At 32.9% G+C, this 18777-nt stretch overlaps 1 protein-coding gene across 5 annotated transcripts in view; it reads left to right on the forward strand.

The window, feature by feature from the left end:
• The first annotated feature begins 2939 nt into the window (after positions 1–2939).
• Positions 2940–18777, forward strand: part of LOC117101827 (ephrin type-B receptor 1-B-like) — a 50805-nt gene continuing 34967 nt past the window's right edge. For 3 of the 5 annotated variants that reach the window (XM_033241922.1, XM_033241926.1, XM_033241924.1), the window contains exons 1-3: positions 2940–3091; positions 8899–9207; positions 11897–11944. In XM_033241922.1, the coding sequence (XP_033097813.1) occupies positions 2977–3091; positions 8899–9207; positions 11897–11944 (472 nt within the window). In that variant the 5' untranslated portion in view covers positions 2940–2976. The remainder of the gene's footprint in view (positions 3092–8898; positions 9208–11896; positions 11945–18777) is intronic. The other 2 variants (XM_033241925.1, XM_033241927.1) reach the window with 1 other exon arrangement.

An 18777-nucleotide genomic window follows, 5' to 3' on the forward strand; every position in this document is an offset into this window, starting at 1 on the left:
ATTTATTTTATTTATTTATTTATTTTATTTATTTATACCAATTGTGATAACATTGGTAAACTCTAGATAATATGAGTAGATTTTAAGGATGGAAAAGTGGGTTAATAAGGGTGGGCGGAAGGCCATGGCATTAGCTTTAGACTGGGTGGAAAATTCAAGGCTGGGTGGCACCGCCCACCTCCGCCCCCTTTAACTACATCCCTGTGCACATACAGTAAGGTACAGATATAATTTTTTGGGTTTCTAGTTTTTTTAAAAATAAAAACCTCATAAATTATACATTTTACCTCAGCAGTTTCAGCCTCATTGTTCTTATAAAATGTGTTCTTATAAAAAAAAAGTGTATCTCAAACAATTAATATTGGCCTACAGTATTCATTTTATGTCTAAACTTTTTCAATTTACTCATGCCACCATGGGATTTTGCTATCTAACAGGAAAGAAAAAAACATAAGATATTAAACAACTTTATTCAAAACTTTCTTTTTGATGTGATTTAAAGTAGGCGAATATATTTGTTGATCACATTAGTCTGATCAAACTTGTCTGTTGAATCTTAAAACAAAAATCTATGTATTACTAGCCTTAAGCTCTATCCAAGTGTGTATTTCCCATGGACATGATAATGTCATATTTATTCTCTCCTATATGGGCATCAGGAGTATATACTGGTATCAGGGGCAGATTTAGGGGCGGGGAGTCGGCCCGGCCCCGGCCCCACCCCCTTTTGGGAGGTAAAAAAAGAAAAAAAAACCAAAAAAAGAAAGAAAAGAAAAAAATGATAGCCCACAACGCCTCAAATGTTATTTTCACAACACAAAAATTTCGCGGGGGAATGCCCCCGGACCCCCTAGGACATTGTTGTCTCGATCGGCCCAAATTTTGGCCCTCCCCCCCCTTTTGGACATCTCTGGATCCGCCCCTGGGTTTTGGCCTGGGGTTGCGAAAACTGAAAATTCAAAACAAAAATTTCATTTTTATTTCTAACCACTTAGCAGAACAAATTTGCCTACGTTGGGATGGGTAGGGAACATGGGTGTCATGACTTCCATATATGGGCAATTGTATTGTCACATGATCTTAATAGTGTGGCCATTACTTTAGAATTACTTATCCTGATAATTTTATCCAAATCTGTATTGAAGCAATATCATTGACAGGCTGAAAATTAATTGATCATATCACCCTGAAGATCATTACATTTACATTAATATACAATATGTCATTTGATAATAGAAACTCAATCATATTTTATGTTCATGTTGTTTTCATTGGTATTAGTCTACTAGATAGAACAGTCAACCAATCAGAGCTAATGGAATTTTTATTTACTAATAATATGAATTAATATAAAAAGTTTTGCGTACAGAGATGCCGACTGTTTCCCTTACATATACTGTCTGTGTTACTTAAGGGAGTCGCATTCCGTTGATGATGTTTTAACAGACAATAGCCCTAGGTGGGAGTGTGTTAGCGGTGATGATGTATGCAATCTTGGATGATTATTGATTTTGCAAGGATTGTTTCTTATACTAACAGGCCTTTTTGCCGAAACAACTTTATATGAAGGAATCACATACCGTTAATGTACTATAATTTGCATGTTATTTTTTTAAGGATGTTTTTTTTTTAGTTTTGAGTATTCAGTGCAGTGATCGGGCATAAAAAAGTGAGAGTTTATTATGTAATACAGTAATGGATTGATTGATTGATTAATTTATTCATTTATTACATCATTATATCATAATGATACACTATGTATGAAATAAAAACATACATATTTGTGTCTCTAGTTGTTTAGTATTAATTGGGTACCTGGTAGGCTTGGATGCGTATGTCTGATGATTTCTAGCTATATCATTATGGATATGTTCCCGTTCCCAGTAGGTGTTTGATCCAATGGCTCTAGTACTGTGAAGTCTGCAGAGACCGTGGCATTTTGCGCCTAGGCCTTTATAACAGTAACACTAACATAGTTTGAAATAAGAAAACTATTGTGAAAACAGTTGTGAGATATGATTCACTTTATAACCCCTGTCTCTTATACACATCTAGATGTGTATAAGAGACAGTAGTAAATCATTTCCTTAATTCTGTGAACAAGTGCTATAAAAACTGTATAAAAATTAAGTTATATATAATTATTATATATTCTTTTAAAATCCATTTTTATCAATTGTTGAAATTCAAGTTATTTCCATTTGCACTCAGGTGACCCTTTAAATCAAAAAGCACCCGCCTAATAAATTTTATTGCATTACATTTTGATGTTGTGTTACATTAGTGGCAGTGACTAAGACCTTTCACACAGTAAATCAATTAGCTAATTAAAATGCAAGCCATCACTTGTTCTCACTCAAGGTCTATTCCTGTAGGAGCCAATGTCAAATGTGTTTTCATCCCATGTTAGCTAGTGTAGAACAGACTTATATATGCAACATTCAAAAATTATAATTATATTTTGTTGTTATTCCTCCTGTTAATGTTACTGCACTGTTAGCTGTTACTATTGTTGTTGTAGTTCTTGTTAATGTTGTTGCTGGTAGTGGTGTTGTTGTTTATATTGTAATTATATTATATGAATATTGACATGAATTAATATGTATTATAGTTGCAGTTCTTGCGCAAGGTGCTTTTCTTTTTCCTCCCAGTAACCCAAATGTGTAACTGTACATGTAATGGATACAGTCATTTTCCACCATCACTAGCATTTTGTAATTCCTAAGCCGTATACATGAGATTACCTTTTATATAGAACATTGCATTATATGTAATGTACTTGGTGTTCAATACCAAATAATGACTAATAAAAATGCAAAACAAATATATGAAACAAAAACCAAAATGATTAAACCAATATGTTTATTTAAAGTCTTTTGATTTGTTGGGATAATAATATATTAATTAAAATAATTGTTCTTTTTTTGTCTAATAGTTTGTCAAGTTGGAACATACAAAGCAGGAGTAAACACCGCAATGTGCCGGCCATGCCCTGCTAAAAGCCATGCAGACTCAGCGGGAATGGCAGAATGTACTTGTATACCAAACTTCTACCGTGCTCCCAGTGACAGGCCCTCAGACAAGTGTACTGGTAAGCCCGCCGTCTATACTTTCATACCTTATCATTTAAGTAGCAATCTCAAATTGATATGTTCACCATAACATTCTTGGTAGGTGAGTCTGTAGTGAACTACAATGGAACTCTATTAGCACAAGGTGACATACTCAGGATGTTGATATTTTCAACCAGCATATAAATAATAATAATAATAATAATAATAATAATAATAATAATAATAAATAATAATAACAATAATCTGATATTTCAAATAATATATTGATTTTAGTTGTTAGAAAGTCCCTTTAAGTATAACTGCTAACATATTATGATTTATTTTGTTTTTTAATTGATTGTTTAGTAAGCTTATAGAAATTATCCCTTTGAAAATTGATTGAAAATAAAGCTTGAGATAGAGTTTTTCCAAACTTAATTCCCCGCCCCTTATGCCAAATATTGTGGCCTAGTTTTTGTTAATACTTTTCTTACGAATAAACTTAGGCCTACTTGAGAACACATCAAAGTCCATCATAATAAAAGATCTATAACATATCTCCAGAGTTTTAAACAATCTAGACAAGAGCGTATATGGACTTGGAACGTTTCCCGCAGGTGATTGAAGTACGTGCTAGATACATGTAGGATGCGCATTGCACACAGATTAGCTGACAAGACCTCAGGGTGATAAGGTTGCCAACTCTCGCAGTCTTCCATCCAAATGCTCGATGTTCATTAGCAAATAATCGCTGATGAGCAGTACAGTGCATCACTCAATGTTATTCAGATGCTTAGAAAACATTATCAAAAAAAAGAATGATGTAATATCTCAGCCTAACCTGACCTCTAAAAAGTTTTACCACACATTTACCTAATATTACTTCCATTTAACTTCTCATTAACTTCACCTCAGAGGAACCCTTAGTGCAGTTATAATTCACTTGAGATATTTCTATCAACTTCAACAGTCCAGTTGAATTCGGGGTCAGCTTCTGAGTGTGTAACATATTGAAGTCATAATATTCAGTGTGAATGTTGCAAAGCTCTGGATGTTTACATGTTAAAGGCATAGAACGATAAATGCGGGCTCACAATAATGGTATCAACTCATGAGACAGTTACATTAATAGCAATTACAATGACAGAAAAAACTAACATAGCTAACAGACTAGCAGTTCACAGGTATCTGCAAATAGCAGCTAACATTAACAGTCATTTACAAAGCTAATACCAACAGGTATCTACAAATGAGAGCTAACAGAAGCAGTTAGCACCAGCAGGTATCTGTAATAACGACTAATAACTAACTTTCATTGTGTCTAATACTATATATTTCACTTGGTTTTCGTCATATCTATTTATAAGTTGGCATCGGTATGGCAATAACGATTTTATGTTGTCATTTCTTCATTCCTCGTAACGATGGGACACAGTTGTGGAAATGTTACAATCTGCTTCCAGGCATCTCCTATCAAACCAAAGTGTTACGACAGGTCACCAGATTTTGTTGATGGATTTTTTTTTTATGCAACCTTCAGGGCTGAGCCGTAAATTAGGGGTAAAAAATTGCAATGTGACTTTAATACAGTATTTTAGATGTGTATGCTACTAAAATATAACTTACCAAAGCCTTACATGAACTCTTAATTGGATAAAACATGATGTTAGATAATATGGAACTAGATAAATGGATGAATTATAATTAACATATATAGGAAAGAATGCAGAAACAGTGAAATAACTACCACTGGTAGGTATTAAGACTTACTAAAGTTATCTTAATTCACTGTTCTATAGTTTTAATTTGTGGCAGTCATACTTTTTTTTATAAGAACCAGTAAAATATTCCTAGGCTCATAGATCTTACTTTTTGGCTGATTTTAGACTCAAAGTGTTTTTATTTTGTTCTTACTTTTACATACTTTTCAAACATACCAAATTATTATTGTAGCAGTATATACTGTTCTATGTTATAGAGTGTATGACATATTCACTGTAATTGATGTACACATAAGCTTTGTTCTTATTTTGTTCTTAATTTTTAAGCGATTTCTTCCTCAGTGTTCTTATAAAATTTGTACTTATAAAGGATTAGATTGATGATAATTTTGATGTATTGAATAAAATCCTTAATTGTCATATTTTTATCAAATTAGTTATGTGTTTTTTTCAAAGGAAAAAGTACCCATTCAAACAACAACACCCAAAAGTACATTATGAGAATGGTGAAGAGATGTTTATAACTTAAAAATATTTATTCATGATTAGTATTTTTAGTATATAATTTTATATTTTTAATCATTTAAAACATTTGAAAAATAAATTTCTAACAAGTCTCTAAAAATCAAATAATATCTTATGACCACATAATAATTATTATATTGTAGTAGATTGGCCTATGGAAAAGTTTTAAGATCACTACAAAATTGATAATTACTTTCAAACATTAAATACTTGTTTTGATAAAGTTGAACATCCAGAAGTTGCTCACCCTAATTGGTTATGACGCAGCCTCATTTATATTTCTACACACTCTCTGACGTATTATGTTATAGTTTACGCATGTTATAATGTGACTTTTTTAGATGCCTTGGTTACCTTATCATGGATGCCAATAAAACTGGATTCCCATAGCGCAGAAAAGATCCATTCTCTATGATTTAGAAATCACTACAGCTGAACTAACTGATAAATCATTTTTCCCTTATATTTTCCTATGAAATATAATTTTGAAGAAGTGTAACATTTGAAATGAGAGAAGAAATGTCATTACTTGTGGGTTGTTTTCTGTTTTTACACATACAAATTGAACAACATTGCCATAAAACCAATACTGTACTGTGTTAAATAATTATTAAGAATCCTTATTCACATACGCTGATTGAAGGATCATTATTCCCTGAGGAGAAGGATGAATTCCTATCCAATTCCCTAGGAAAATGAAAGGAAAGAGTACTACTTCATGTGGAGAGGAAAATTTATCCAAGTATTGGGAAGGATTATCGCTACCCCACCCTCCTCCAAAATGAACTAAATTTTAATTTAAACAAAATTGCTCAATGGTTTGATAAAAATAAACTCACTTTAAATATTAAAAAAACTAAGTTTATGATATTTGGAAGTACTCCAATTTTACCTAAATTTTCAAATATTCCTTTATCCAATAACGGAACTGTGATTGACAGGTTGATTCATTCAAATACCTTGGAGTAGTTTTCGATCCTAAATATAGTCAGAACATATTGACAAACAAACAAGTAATATCTCAAAAGAATTGGCGTTATCCACTGTGTTAAGTATTATTTACCCAATAATACTCTTAAAATGTTGGCAAATGCTTTAGTTATGCCTCTTTTTGATTATTGTAATTGTGTCTGGTCAAGTTGTAATATTAAACTTTAAAGCTATCTTCAAGTACTTTTAAATAGACTTTTACTTTCCACTGATATAAAAACTGCTGTTGTAGATATTTTTAAGTTCTTTACGATGGTGCAAACTGACTGATAAATGGGCAGAACAATAGCTTATAATGCTTTTTAAATGTTTAAATGACCAAGCTTCATTATACTTATCTCAACATTTTGTTTTCAATGATTTGCACTCGCACTCTACAAGAAGTCAAAGCAATAATACTCTAATTGAACATCCATGGAATAATATGCAAGGTAAAAGAACTTTGGTTTACAGATCAACTAAATTATGGAATAACCTCCCAGATAATATTAAAATAAACTTTGAATCAATGACACTTTAAAATTTAAAACTTTATTTCAAATTCTTTATAAACTTGCATCATTTTATTTTTCCTGCCACGCATATTATTTTCCAATGTAAATTATTGTATTATCAGTATTTTAAGAAATTGTTTTAAATTTTATTTCTTCAATTGTTTTCTTTTCTTGTTAAGACTGAACTACTTCAGAAATCAGTGATTTAGCACTGAAAGTGTTATTTCAGGATAAAGACAGAATAAATAAAATAAATACTCCTTGAGGCAAATAAAGTGTTATATTCCCATTCCTTGAGGAGAGGGAAAGAATTTATCTCTTCTTTGAATATGTACTGAAATTAAATTCACTTGTTATAGGCAATCCATACCTTGGGTCCTATACTCTCAAGGCATTCCTGTTCAGCCAATCAGTGCCATACTGGTTTCATTTGTCAGTAAGGGAATTAGAATATAGAAACGATACTACAAGCAAAAAAACCCATAAATCTATGACATTTTGAAAAAGAAGTTTAAAAATTGTTGGAATGTATACATGTTAATGTAACAGGTAATAACCCCTAGGGACTTGGTTTGTGTTAAGCATTATATATGTGTATCTTGGAAAAGGATTGCCATATAAATGAAGAAAACAGACATTTGCCATTGGCAGACCATGGTCTATGTGCCTAACTAAATAAATAAAATAATTAAATAGACATACTGTAGATACATGTTATAAAAATAGTGTTTTTAAATATCGTATGCATTTTTACTTTATTCCTTTGACTTCTTTCTATATGAAAGTATATTAACATACTCTAAATATATATTGCTTGTAGAAGAAAAGTTTTATAAAATATTTTTAAATTTTTATGCTAATTAAAATATATACCTGTTAACAATTTAATCAAATTAAAATGAGAGATGGTAGGAACAAAAAAAAACATTGTATGCCATTAAATTTTTAGTAACACAGACAAGAATGAGTACAGTATTTCTAAAGAACTATTCAAGATGTAGGGCAGAAGCCAAACATAAATGACCGCTATATTTAAAGCCTACATTTATGAGATATATACAGTAAGGGTCAATTGCCCTTAGACATACAGTGGCCATCCTTATCAGGACTCATTAAACTATGGTTTAATCATTCCCAAAAAAAAACTACCCAGAGGTTAACATAAAACCTGTTTTTCTCTCTTACGATTTTAGCTGTAAATATGCATGATGTGATTTCATTCCATACTGTTTATTACTCTTAGCAAATGTAAATGAAAACAAAGAAGGCTCAGGCTCATTAATGACCGTTTAAAATCAGATAAAAATGCATGCTAATTTGCCCTAATTTGGATTTATGTCCCTTTGATTAATTCTGATCAGCACTGACAAACTTTCGCAAATTCATTAATACATAGGAATGAGAACGGATGATCTTAGCGAAAGCTAAGCTTCACGACTCACAATTAATGCTACCGGAGTCGACTTTTACAACCGATTAAAATTGTTTTCCTGCGTATTTCTTGTATCCAACAAATTTTCTTCTGCAAGTTTATTGATTTGTTGAGCTATGCTTTGCTTCAAATATTTATATGTTCCTTGTATGCTTTTCCGACAGTAAAGTATGTCAATCCCATTTGAAAAAATTCTAGATATAAATTCATCTGGCACCAGCATGATAACAATTAAATATATATTATATACATATTTAAGATTTTTATTTAATTTAAATTTTGACAGTTATGAACTATAATAGGTTCATAACAAAATAGTTTACAAACAGTTTTCCGTCCAATTCAAGACCCCTGTAATTGTTAGGCCCTCAAATTCAAGACCACTTTTTTCAAACTACCAATAATTTTCAATCTTTTAATACAAAGCTATAGTAGCAATTGGAGACCGAATCCTGACCAAAGAAATTAAGGCAATTTATTAAAACTTAAAAGAATATATCCACATTGTAATTGTATATTGTTATTCAGTTCTTTGCATATATAACACTTTCTATTTTTCTATATAATCATAAATAATAAGAATCAATGAATATATATTGTAAATGAACATGATGATAAGTGGTGTTTACAGTTGGAGTTGTAACCCAAACATATTCTTTTAAATATTTTTCTATCCAATTCAGAAACTCCATCGTCTCCTAGAAACCTTGTTGCAAAGGTGCATCAGATGACGTCAGTTGTAACGCTGTCTTGGTCACCGCCACTCAATCACGGCGGGCGCAATGATACGTACTACAACATTGAGTGCGCACGCTGCCCATCGGACGTCCGCTTCTCTCCAAGTGATCGTAATTTAAATGTATTACAAGTCAATGTAAGCAGACTCGCTTCCTACACTACGTACATCTTTAACGTGTATGCACGGAACGGCGTGTCTAATCAGGCGTCAGTTGTGAGATTTGAAACTGTCAATGCTACAACGTTCTCGTCTGGTAAGTTCATCTTTTCATTTCCGCATTATCAGCATTAGTAATTTATAATGCTCACATAAATATAATAATTATAACTATACACTCTTTTATTGTGCATCCGCAGAGAAAGGCATCCAAGTGCTTTACAACAAAAACAAGCAGTACCGGTATACATAATATTGACTTAAATATCTGCTGAAGGCAAAATAAATATAACTAAAATTTGCATAAACCAATGATTATTGATATTATTTGCAAATGTATTTTTTTACTGAAATATGCTCTAAAAACTAGCATAATAATAAGAATGCTATAAATTACATTTGGCAAAGTTAATGCCTCAAGAATTCTAACAAATTCTATAAACCAGCATTACTTGTACTTTTAATATAATATTTCATATTATGAGAGAAGTCTTGTTAAGTCAAATGTGGAAAGACGTTCAGAATTCATGATGATGATTATATTATGAGTAGATTTTCTCCCCAACTGGCCTAAAAACGTCAGTTAAGTCTCTGTGAAAATTAAACTATAAAGTAAATCTGAACATAAAATAGTAGTTAAACATGACTTTAGAATATCTGCCGCCTGTTTTATTATTATTGTACGCCATGGACAATAAATTTTCAGCTGCGACCAATATGCGCTCCTCTGTCAGTGCACTTTTACTGCTCGTAGTAATGTTGCAACCTCAACATCAAAACGTCCGCCAATTTAATATGCCGGAGTATGAATGCAGGCATAAACATTTTGCTTTGATCAAAATCACATAGGTGTCTTTACTCCACAACTCTAAACCATCATATCGAACAAGGTCACTTGTTTATGTATTTGAAAACGTGTCAAGTTATTCATCGATGATGGTTTAAAACTATTTTGAATTTAGAATAGTTTTTTTTTTTGTGCATATCACCCCCAAAATTTGGTGCTCAAGGCACACAATAAATTACACTAGATACCATAGGCCTACTTAAATACACTTTTTTTTTATAAGAACCAGTAAAATTTTTCTCAGACTCACTGTTCTTATTTTTTGGCCAATTTCAGGCTCAAAATGTTCTTAGTTTGTTCTTATTTTACTTACTTTTCAAACATAGAAAATTATTATTGTACAGCAGTATACACTGTACTGAAATGTAATTAAAAGTGGCCCCGGAAAAATAAATGGCCCCGGAAAAATAAATGGCCCCAGAAAAAGTCCTCGGAAAAAGTGGCTCTAGAAAAAGGCCCCGGTAAAAATTTGACATTTTACCTTGGTCTCAATTTGTTTTTATTTTGTTCGTAATTTTTAAGCCATTTTAGCCTAAGTGTTCTTATAAAATGTGTTATTCTTATTTTAAAATAAAGTGTAATGTCATGAATTAAAGTAAAATAGACACCTATATTCATTGTCAAAGATTTTTTCTTTAGGATTTTCAGGCTGTAATTATTATTCATGTTCTGAAATTCATGTTCAAATCTGAAATCTCCAGGATTATATAAGAACAAGCATTTGAGCTTTTTTCAATTCTTGATATTCTTCCTGATTACCCTTCACAATCCATTAGATTGGAAAGACTTTGCATCACAATGGATAATTCAAAATAACACAATAACAACACCTATTACATCAAGATAGAAACCATTAACTAGAATCCTCACGGAATTGATAACATTGTCCAATTCCTCAAGTGACCAACTTCAAATACTTCATTTGTAATCACTGTATAATCAAAGTAGACCTCTCATTACATTTGCCTTGCAAGCAGACAGGTGTTTCTGGCTAACGGTGCGGATTATGTGTTTCTGACCCCTAGGGCGTACCGTCACAAACTTGTGTTATCGCGTAATGATTATGTGTTAGAATGATGCATTGCGAGCTGCTGTTATTTCACATTCGCCTAGCATACCCATGGTGATCGTCCACGTTGGCGTACATTTATGAATGAAATTCGTGTCCTGTCAATAAACAGAAAATTTTCTTTCAACAGAAGAACGCAGAATAATAGCTCATTTGGAGACCTAAATCTAAAATACACAACGCTTCAGAAATTGAACATTTTTTTGACTGAACTCATAGAAACAGAACTTATTTGAAGTCATCATTGATATTATTTATACTACAAATTATGTGAAAACATAAATTTTATTTTATTGAAAGAATGAACAGTTGCTCTTTTTATAGCATAGTAACTTCATATATAAAATACTTTATATATATTATACTTATATATTTATGCATATTATTTATTTACTGTATGTTTTATAGGTTTTTATATTACCTTATAATAATCTATATATTATATTATCTTATACTATATATTGTATTAATTTATATTATATTACATATTCTAAAAATATATAAAACAGTTTGATCATGTTGACTATGTAGAGTACATAATGCCTCTCCTGTATCTTGTATGGTTCTTCCTAGTCCAAATGGTTGTCTGAATCCTAAGAGTGTCAGCATGGTGCTGTTTCTAACATCGTCATATGATTTATCAGTTTTTATATATCATCATATTTAGTTTCATTTGATTGTATTTTAATTCACATCCATTATTGATCGGTTATTATTGACATAAATCTACTGTTCACCTTTTATTGTTGATAATATTCCTTCACAGAGTAAATATTTGTCACCAGGTATGACAGCTTCCTGTCTTTGGATAAGCTACACATTATCCCTATGTTTTAAAATGATTGTATGATAGTATGTATTTATTTATAGGCTTTACACTTCGTTTTTGGGACTTTAAACGTCTGCGATACAAAACAGGTAATACATGCATTGCATGCATGATGGATTGCACAGCTTGAGACTTGAAACACTATAAAAAAAATTACAGACTGTCCAACATTCTAATGTCTTTTTCTCAGTTGTTATGTATGCATTATTCCTCTGTGATCTTATTAACTTATTTTCCACCATCTAAACCATTAAATAGAGGGCGCCATCACAAGACAACAGAGTAGAATGGAAAAAAAATGTTGTTTTTACTTTTCATAAGTTGCAAATACCCGGTACCTATGTTATCTTTTTTTACGTTTTTTAGGTTTTATTTTTTAAAGCTTGTACTATTAAAAATAAATGTAAAAACAAATTGTTGATTTTGATTAGAAATATTATTTCGCCGAAAAATGCTTGGCTCACATGGATCATTAGATGTTTCGCCAAATGTCATGGAATTGTCACTAAAATCATGGAGCTAAACTGAAGGTAAATAAACTGAAGGTAAAAAAAAACCAGTTGCCAAATTAAAGATCCTAAATGCATTCAGCGCTGTTATTTGATCATCACCAAATGTATTGACTTTAATGAAGGACTCGGTAGGCCAGATGACGCATAATAAAATGATTACATTACTACAGTTACCTTTATCTTTCAACAATGTCTTCTACTTCAAACACAACTAAAGAAACCAAATTTACAGAGCTGATCTGCAAATCACAACTCTTCTCTGTAACTTCTTAAAGGGACAATTTCAAACATATAGTTTTACAGATTATAGTCAATGATTTATGTTATATTCATTTGGCTTGGTTTGGCTGGCTCATATCATGATATAAACTCTTGGGACCATTCTATTAGCTTTGATACCTTTCAACAGGTAGCAATATGATTTGGCAATAATCATCTACTTGCATCTGGGTTTATTTAGTGAGAGGTCAAGTGTATAGACCTGGTCTAATTATCGATAACCCCATAGCCCCGTTCATATCCAACTATGGCGAGATAATTTTAGTGGATGAGCTAGAAGATTTCGCCATAAGTTTGAGTATGACCGCTCAAGTATGGATGAAGGCCACAACTCGACTAAGCCCATCGAGTAAATTTATGTCGACTAACTTCTTAATCTTAATTAAACAGCGGTTGGCCACAGGTCACGAATACACCAATCAAATTGAAGAAAAGTGACCTTCCATGCTTCCATGCTATCATAAACACCATTCAGAATTGACGCAGTCTCCCTGATCCGTGTACTGTACTTTAATTTCAACAAGTCTTATTTTGCAAATGATGGCCGAAAAGTCAGTAAAGAAACGCCATCTCTGGACGTATGCGCAGGAATGTGATTTAATAGATATCTGGAGGGAGCCAGAAATTCTGAAAAAGTTGAAGATAAATTGTACCGTCAGAAGGCTGGTGTCCTGGTCCACGAAAGGATAGCAGAGAGAATGCGGGACTTATAGGCCACAATAGCATAACATCGGAAATTGTTGTGACAAAGTTGAAAAATCTAAGAGCAGACCACAAGGCTGTGAGAGACGTTTTTATTCGTGGGACGGGCAAGGGGTCGGCCAATGTAATAAGGGATGACCTGAAATCGGCATGCCCACACTAGGCCTACCACGCGCTAAACGAAATACTTGGGGGAAAACCCAGTGTAAACCCTCCAGCTGGACTCCTCGGCCAGTCTAATCAACCGCCGAGACCTAGGCCTTGCCTACGCCTATATTCTCGATCTAGCATAAACTAGTCGCGCGAAAATCCACAGTAATTACCACCATGCGATTGTACTTCCTGTCTAATGATGTGTTTTCCGAATTTCTGGTAGTCAAAATATCTCGCTCTAACCTTAACGTCGAATGCGATTAGTGGATTTAATCCAATTAATTTGGCAAGTAGTAGATCAGCTACTTCATCTGGCTATAATCCCATATGAACCTAGCTCATATGTTTGATGTAGAAATCTGAAATAAAATAATTAAGGCATCAGATAGTGACAGGCCAAGTACCAATAACTACAAAGGTTGCCAAACTAAAAAAGGGGGTTTTGAAAACTTTCTTCGGCATAATGTGTTATAAAACATCGCAACACATCTTTAAAATAGCCCAAAAGTTCCAGTTTCTATGTCTCTTTCCTCCCCAGACCTTGATCTAACAACCTCTCTGGCCTCTGAAAGCTTTGCCTCTCCTAAATGTATATAACTATTAAAGCACCCTATTTTTAAAAATATTTATTTTCTTAAATATGTCCAATTACAATCTATTTTGTTCTGCTCTTATCTAAATCCGTATTCTTAGGCCATAAGTCAACAGTCTTTATTTTCAGTAAAACTAGCATTTTAATTGCTGCTAGGTTTTTGGTCTGCCAATCAATTGAACATCTCAGACAGTTTTTGCCTTTCTTAAATATAAGAAAATTATTCAAGATTGATTCGGTTCCTATCTGCAAGATTTTAATGTCAATAGAAATTGATATCAGCGTCAAACTGTCCTCGTTTTCAAGCATGTTCGTAGGAAGACGGAATCTAAGTCAACGGTTTCCCATTAACGACTAGTCTTCGGGCTTGCGTAACATGACCAGTTGATGTCCACATTTATCCTCAATTGAGGGTAACTTTTATTCCTCGCACACATTCTTCCTCAAGAATTCTACGCCTAACCCTGTCCTTCATATTACTCATACTTAAAGCCAGATTCTTTCCTACTTAACCGCCTTTGTCTCGTGGAGCATGCTGTGTGTATTCTCAGTGCAAATGGAATATTGTTAATTCGTAAACATGTGAACAGGTAACCTATGTTGAATATGGATTGCCATTGCTAGCTTTCTAGTTGTCAGTCTGTTACAGTGATCTGTCATTATTCTAAATCTTTATGACAGCAAATCAGGCAATGCTCACCTATGAAATGAAATGATAGCTTTACATTAAACAAAATTTAAAAACAAACATCTAAATTATGTTTGAACACAGTGTCAAACAAAATTAAATTATGTTTGAACACACTGTCAAAAACCATTAGTACTTTAAAAGAGAAATTCTTCTTCAAAACACAAGCAGTTTTTTCTCTTATTTCTAGATTTTTTGTCCTCTTATTTGAGAATTTTCTTTTTACTCATACAATTACTAGAATGTTTTATTTTTAGCATTATTTTTATGCTATTTTAAGAATTAACATTACCCTAATAAAGTTTAGTAGGTTCACTCCATCAAAATTATAATTGAAAAAAATATGGGAAAAAATGATGAATGATTGATTGATTTATTGATTGATTGAATAATTAATTGATTTTTTATTTAACGATTGATTTATTGCTCAATGATTTAATTAATTGTTTGATGTACTAATTGATGATTAGTTTCATACAATTCTAATACTACTCATAAATTGAATCTGACCCCATTTGACCTCTATAAACCATCAAGTATGTTTCATTGGTTACAAATCATTCTGTTTTACAGTCCTTTCACTTATCTGCTAATTTGACTAAATGACAGAACGATTAACACAGCAAGTTTATCTGCAGATGACTCAATGCATCATAGTTTCAGTGTCCACAATTTCATCATAAAACTAGTCTGATCTCTGATTGTGTTAACTATCAATGGAAGGGATGCGCATGGGTGTAAGAGGATGTGGCAATCCCTATCAAAGTTGTGAATGGGGAGGGAAGTGGCATCCTTGTCCGGGTGGGGTGTAGAGGATGTGGCAGTCCCTCTAAAGGGTGCAGACTGGGAAAGGGATGTGGCATCCTAGTCCAGGTGGGGTGTTAGAGGATGTGGCAATCTCTATCAAGGTGCAAACAGTGGAAGGTGGTGTGGTATTCCTTGTCTACAAGGACTACAAAAGTCCAGGCATTGGACTGTAACATCCTTTTCAAGAATGCAGAGTAGAGAGCATGTTATCCCCATTCATAGGTGTGGAGAATGAGACAACCCCTGTTTAGTGTCTGAGTAGAAGAGAACCCACATCTTACATGTACAAAGGAGTGCTGTGTTCCCGTTCAAGGTTCATGCTGTTATAAGATCGTGTAGCAACTCATGGAGAAGACTTCGACCCTTACCTAGTCAAGGGTATAGATAGGGAGGAGCCTTGAATGGTACCACATTTTTGGAAAAATGTATACTTTTATGCCTGCTACAGTTTGTATGCTTTTATGCATGAATTATTTTTCTTTTGATTTTAATGACTAATGGAAGCAGTGGTGATGCCAGTGTTGTGTGTGGGGGGGGGGGGGGTAGAATGGCTGTGAGTGCCATTTCCTGTCATCCAGAGGTTCCTATTATTTAAAAAAATCTCATTTGGGAGGGCGAACCCCCCTCTGAAACCCTTTTCCCAGCTCGAGTCTACGAGCTCAAGGTCCCCCTGTCGGACAGCTTAGTCTCCCCCACCCAAAAAAATATATCCTAGAGCTGCCACTGAATGGATGCAGTGAATTTGGAGTAGGTGAAACATAACCAAAGTAGGTCACATGACCAAGGTAAAGCATGAATAATGCATGAGGCTTATTGCATTTTGGTTGGTATTGAACATATTATCATGAAAAAGACAAAATGTTACAAAATTGATCACAAAAAAGAGTGATCATTTAAAAAGTGACTTTTATTAGAGTGAAATTTAATGTTATGTTGTTGAAACATGTTGCACCGTTTCTTACATTTCGTGAGTAAAATTATGTCAGGTATGCATCTTGGAGGGGTTTTTATTATCTGGGAGAGGTTTTGATTAGTTGTCTGTCAATCATCAAAATGTATACATGAGTAACTGATCAAATACAGGAATAGGCTCTGCTGTGCATGCTAATCAACCAGATCTTCCGTTACACTTCTAACACGTTACTTACAATTTACCCAATTGACTGTAGGATCATTTACACACTTCGTGATTCTCATGAAGTTCTTTGGACAATAATGATATTCGTAGCCCTTTTTATCTATTCATGTAAGTGTTTATTAAGTAGATATCAACATGTGTTGTCTTCCTCAACATCTTCTGATGATTGTCGACATCTCCATGTTGAATTATTCTAGTCATGTCTTCTTTTTTATTTATGTAGGTAAGCTATAGTCCCTATGAAAAGAATACCCACACCTTCAAGGCTTTACATTACTAAAATTACAGAATTATGATAAGTGTGTACCATAGATATTAATATTAAACAAGGTAGAATTTAAATAAAATAAACTACTACAAATGATTAATATAGGTAAAAAATAATTATTAATAATGATATTATCATTGAAATAAAAGTACATTCTACAAAAAAAATGTATTGTTAAAATGCATTTTATTTTTAAAACAGATAACATTCCCAAATTTTTGCATTAGAAAATCTGTCAGATTTTTTTTCCATCAGATATTTTTTCATCATATATACGACACCTGTCATCTAGTCTCCATGGTAGCCACTGCTATGTCTCTATCAACAACATCTTCATCATCATAAAACTTACAATTTCAATTCCTGTAGTACGTGGATATTGCCTAGGGGGCAAAAATCCAGTGTCTGCGATCAACAGCAAAGTGTTTTCCTGAATTCATGCTTCAAAATTCTGTCACAAAGGCTGTGATAACATGGCAACAGTTGTTAATTAAGATGTCTACCAGATTTTTTTAAATAGTTTTCATCTATCATTTGTTGCATGATGTACAGTATTTCATTTTGTACCACTTTACTGTCTTCAAGTGTGTTTTCTCGTTGTAAATGCAAACCTCCAACACTGCCCTCAACGTGATGATAGATGCTAAGCATTTTTATCTGCCTTATCTATTTTTCCATCGTATCTAGCCACTGTTTTTCTTTTTATTTATCTATTCCTTTTGGAAAACTACCTCTCGTTTGATATTTGAACCGATATTTCTTTATTTTTTCTCTAAATAAGTTTGTCTTAAAAAAAAATTTACAAACATTTATATAAATTCAATGTACTTAATTGTAGGTGATAACAGTTTTGATGCCTGTCAGAGAAGATTATCAGTGCAATTGTGACTTAGTGTAGAAAAGGAAGTAGCAACAGCTAACTTCTAAGCCACAATTATACTGATGTTACAAACTGACTGCTGGCAAAACTCTTTACACTTTACAAGTTTGTATGCTGCTACTGGTTTTAACTTACAAGAATTTTTTCCCCTCAATTATTAATCTCTACATTCAACTATCAAATGTAAGATGTGCCTCTGTAATTGAAACTATATCAATCAGCTTTCAATAAATCTTGGTTTCTCATATGTCATTCTAGGTATTTTACATGCAATATATTATAAGAAATTGACATCTGCGCTGTCTATATATTATATATATATAGCATTCATTTTATATAATTTATATTTTACTTAAACAGGCAATTCTTTTTGCAAAGTGGTTATCACAATCTTTATTGTAGCCAAACTAATTAAGCTAATTGTGGTGATCAGCTAATAAGGCCAAAAAAAAAAAAATCTTGTGTGGACCATGCTCTGAGAAAATCCAAAAAATTAGTAGGTCGGTAGGAAAAGTAGACAATATCCAAAAAAACAACAAAGGCTATTTTAAAATCTATATTGAAGAGCAAAAGGATTGCATAACGTTGTCATAACATCTACTGTCCAGCAAGATAGGCCTATTTCAGCCTTTTTAGCTCATTAAAAAAATATTTTTCGTTTTTTTTTTTTTAACAAAAACAAAAGTGCTGAACCAATATTTCGTACATTTTGGGGGTTGGTTGGGCGTGGCCAACACAAACATCTTTTATTTGGCCTAATACTGTAGTAATTAATGATGCTGAGATTAATTAACAATTAATAATATTAATTACCAGGGGCGGATCCAGTCTGCCAGAAAAGGGGGGGGGGGTGCAGCCTGCGAGCGAAGCGAGCAGCCTTGCGAGCAGCCTTAGGCTGGGGGC

This window comes from Anneissia japonica, unplaced genomic scaffold, assembly GCF_011630105.1.
Source record: "Anneissia japonica isolate Jap-2015-1 unplaced genomic scaffold, ASM1163010v1 scaffold4988_len2956909_cov206, whole genome shotgun sequence".
NCBI lineage: Eukaryota > Metazoa > Echinodermata > Crinoidea > Comatulida > Comatulidae > Anneissia > Anneissia japonica.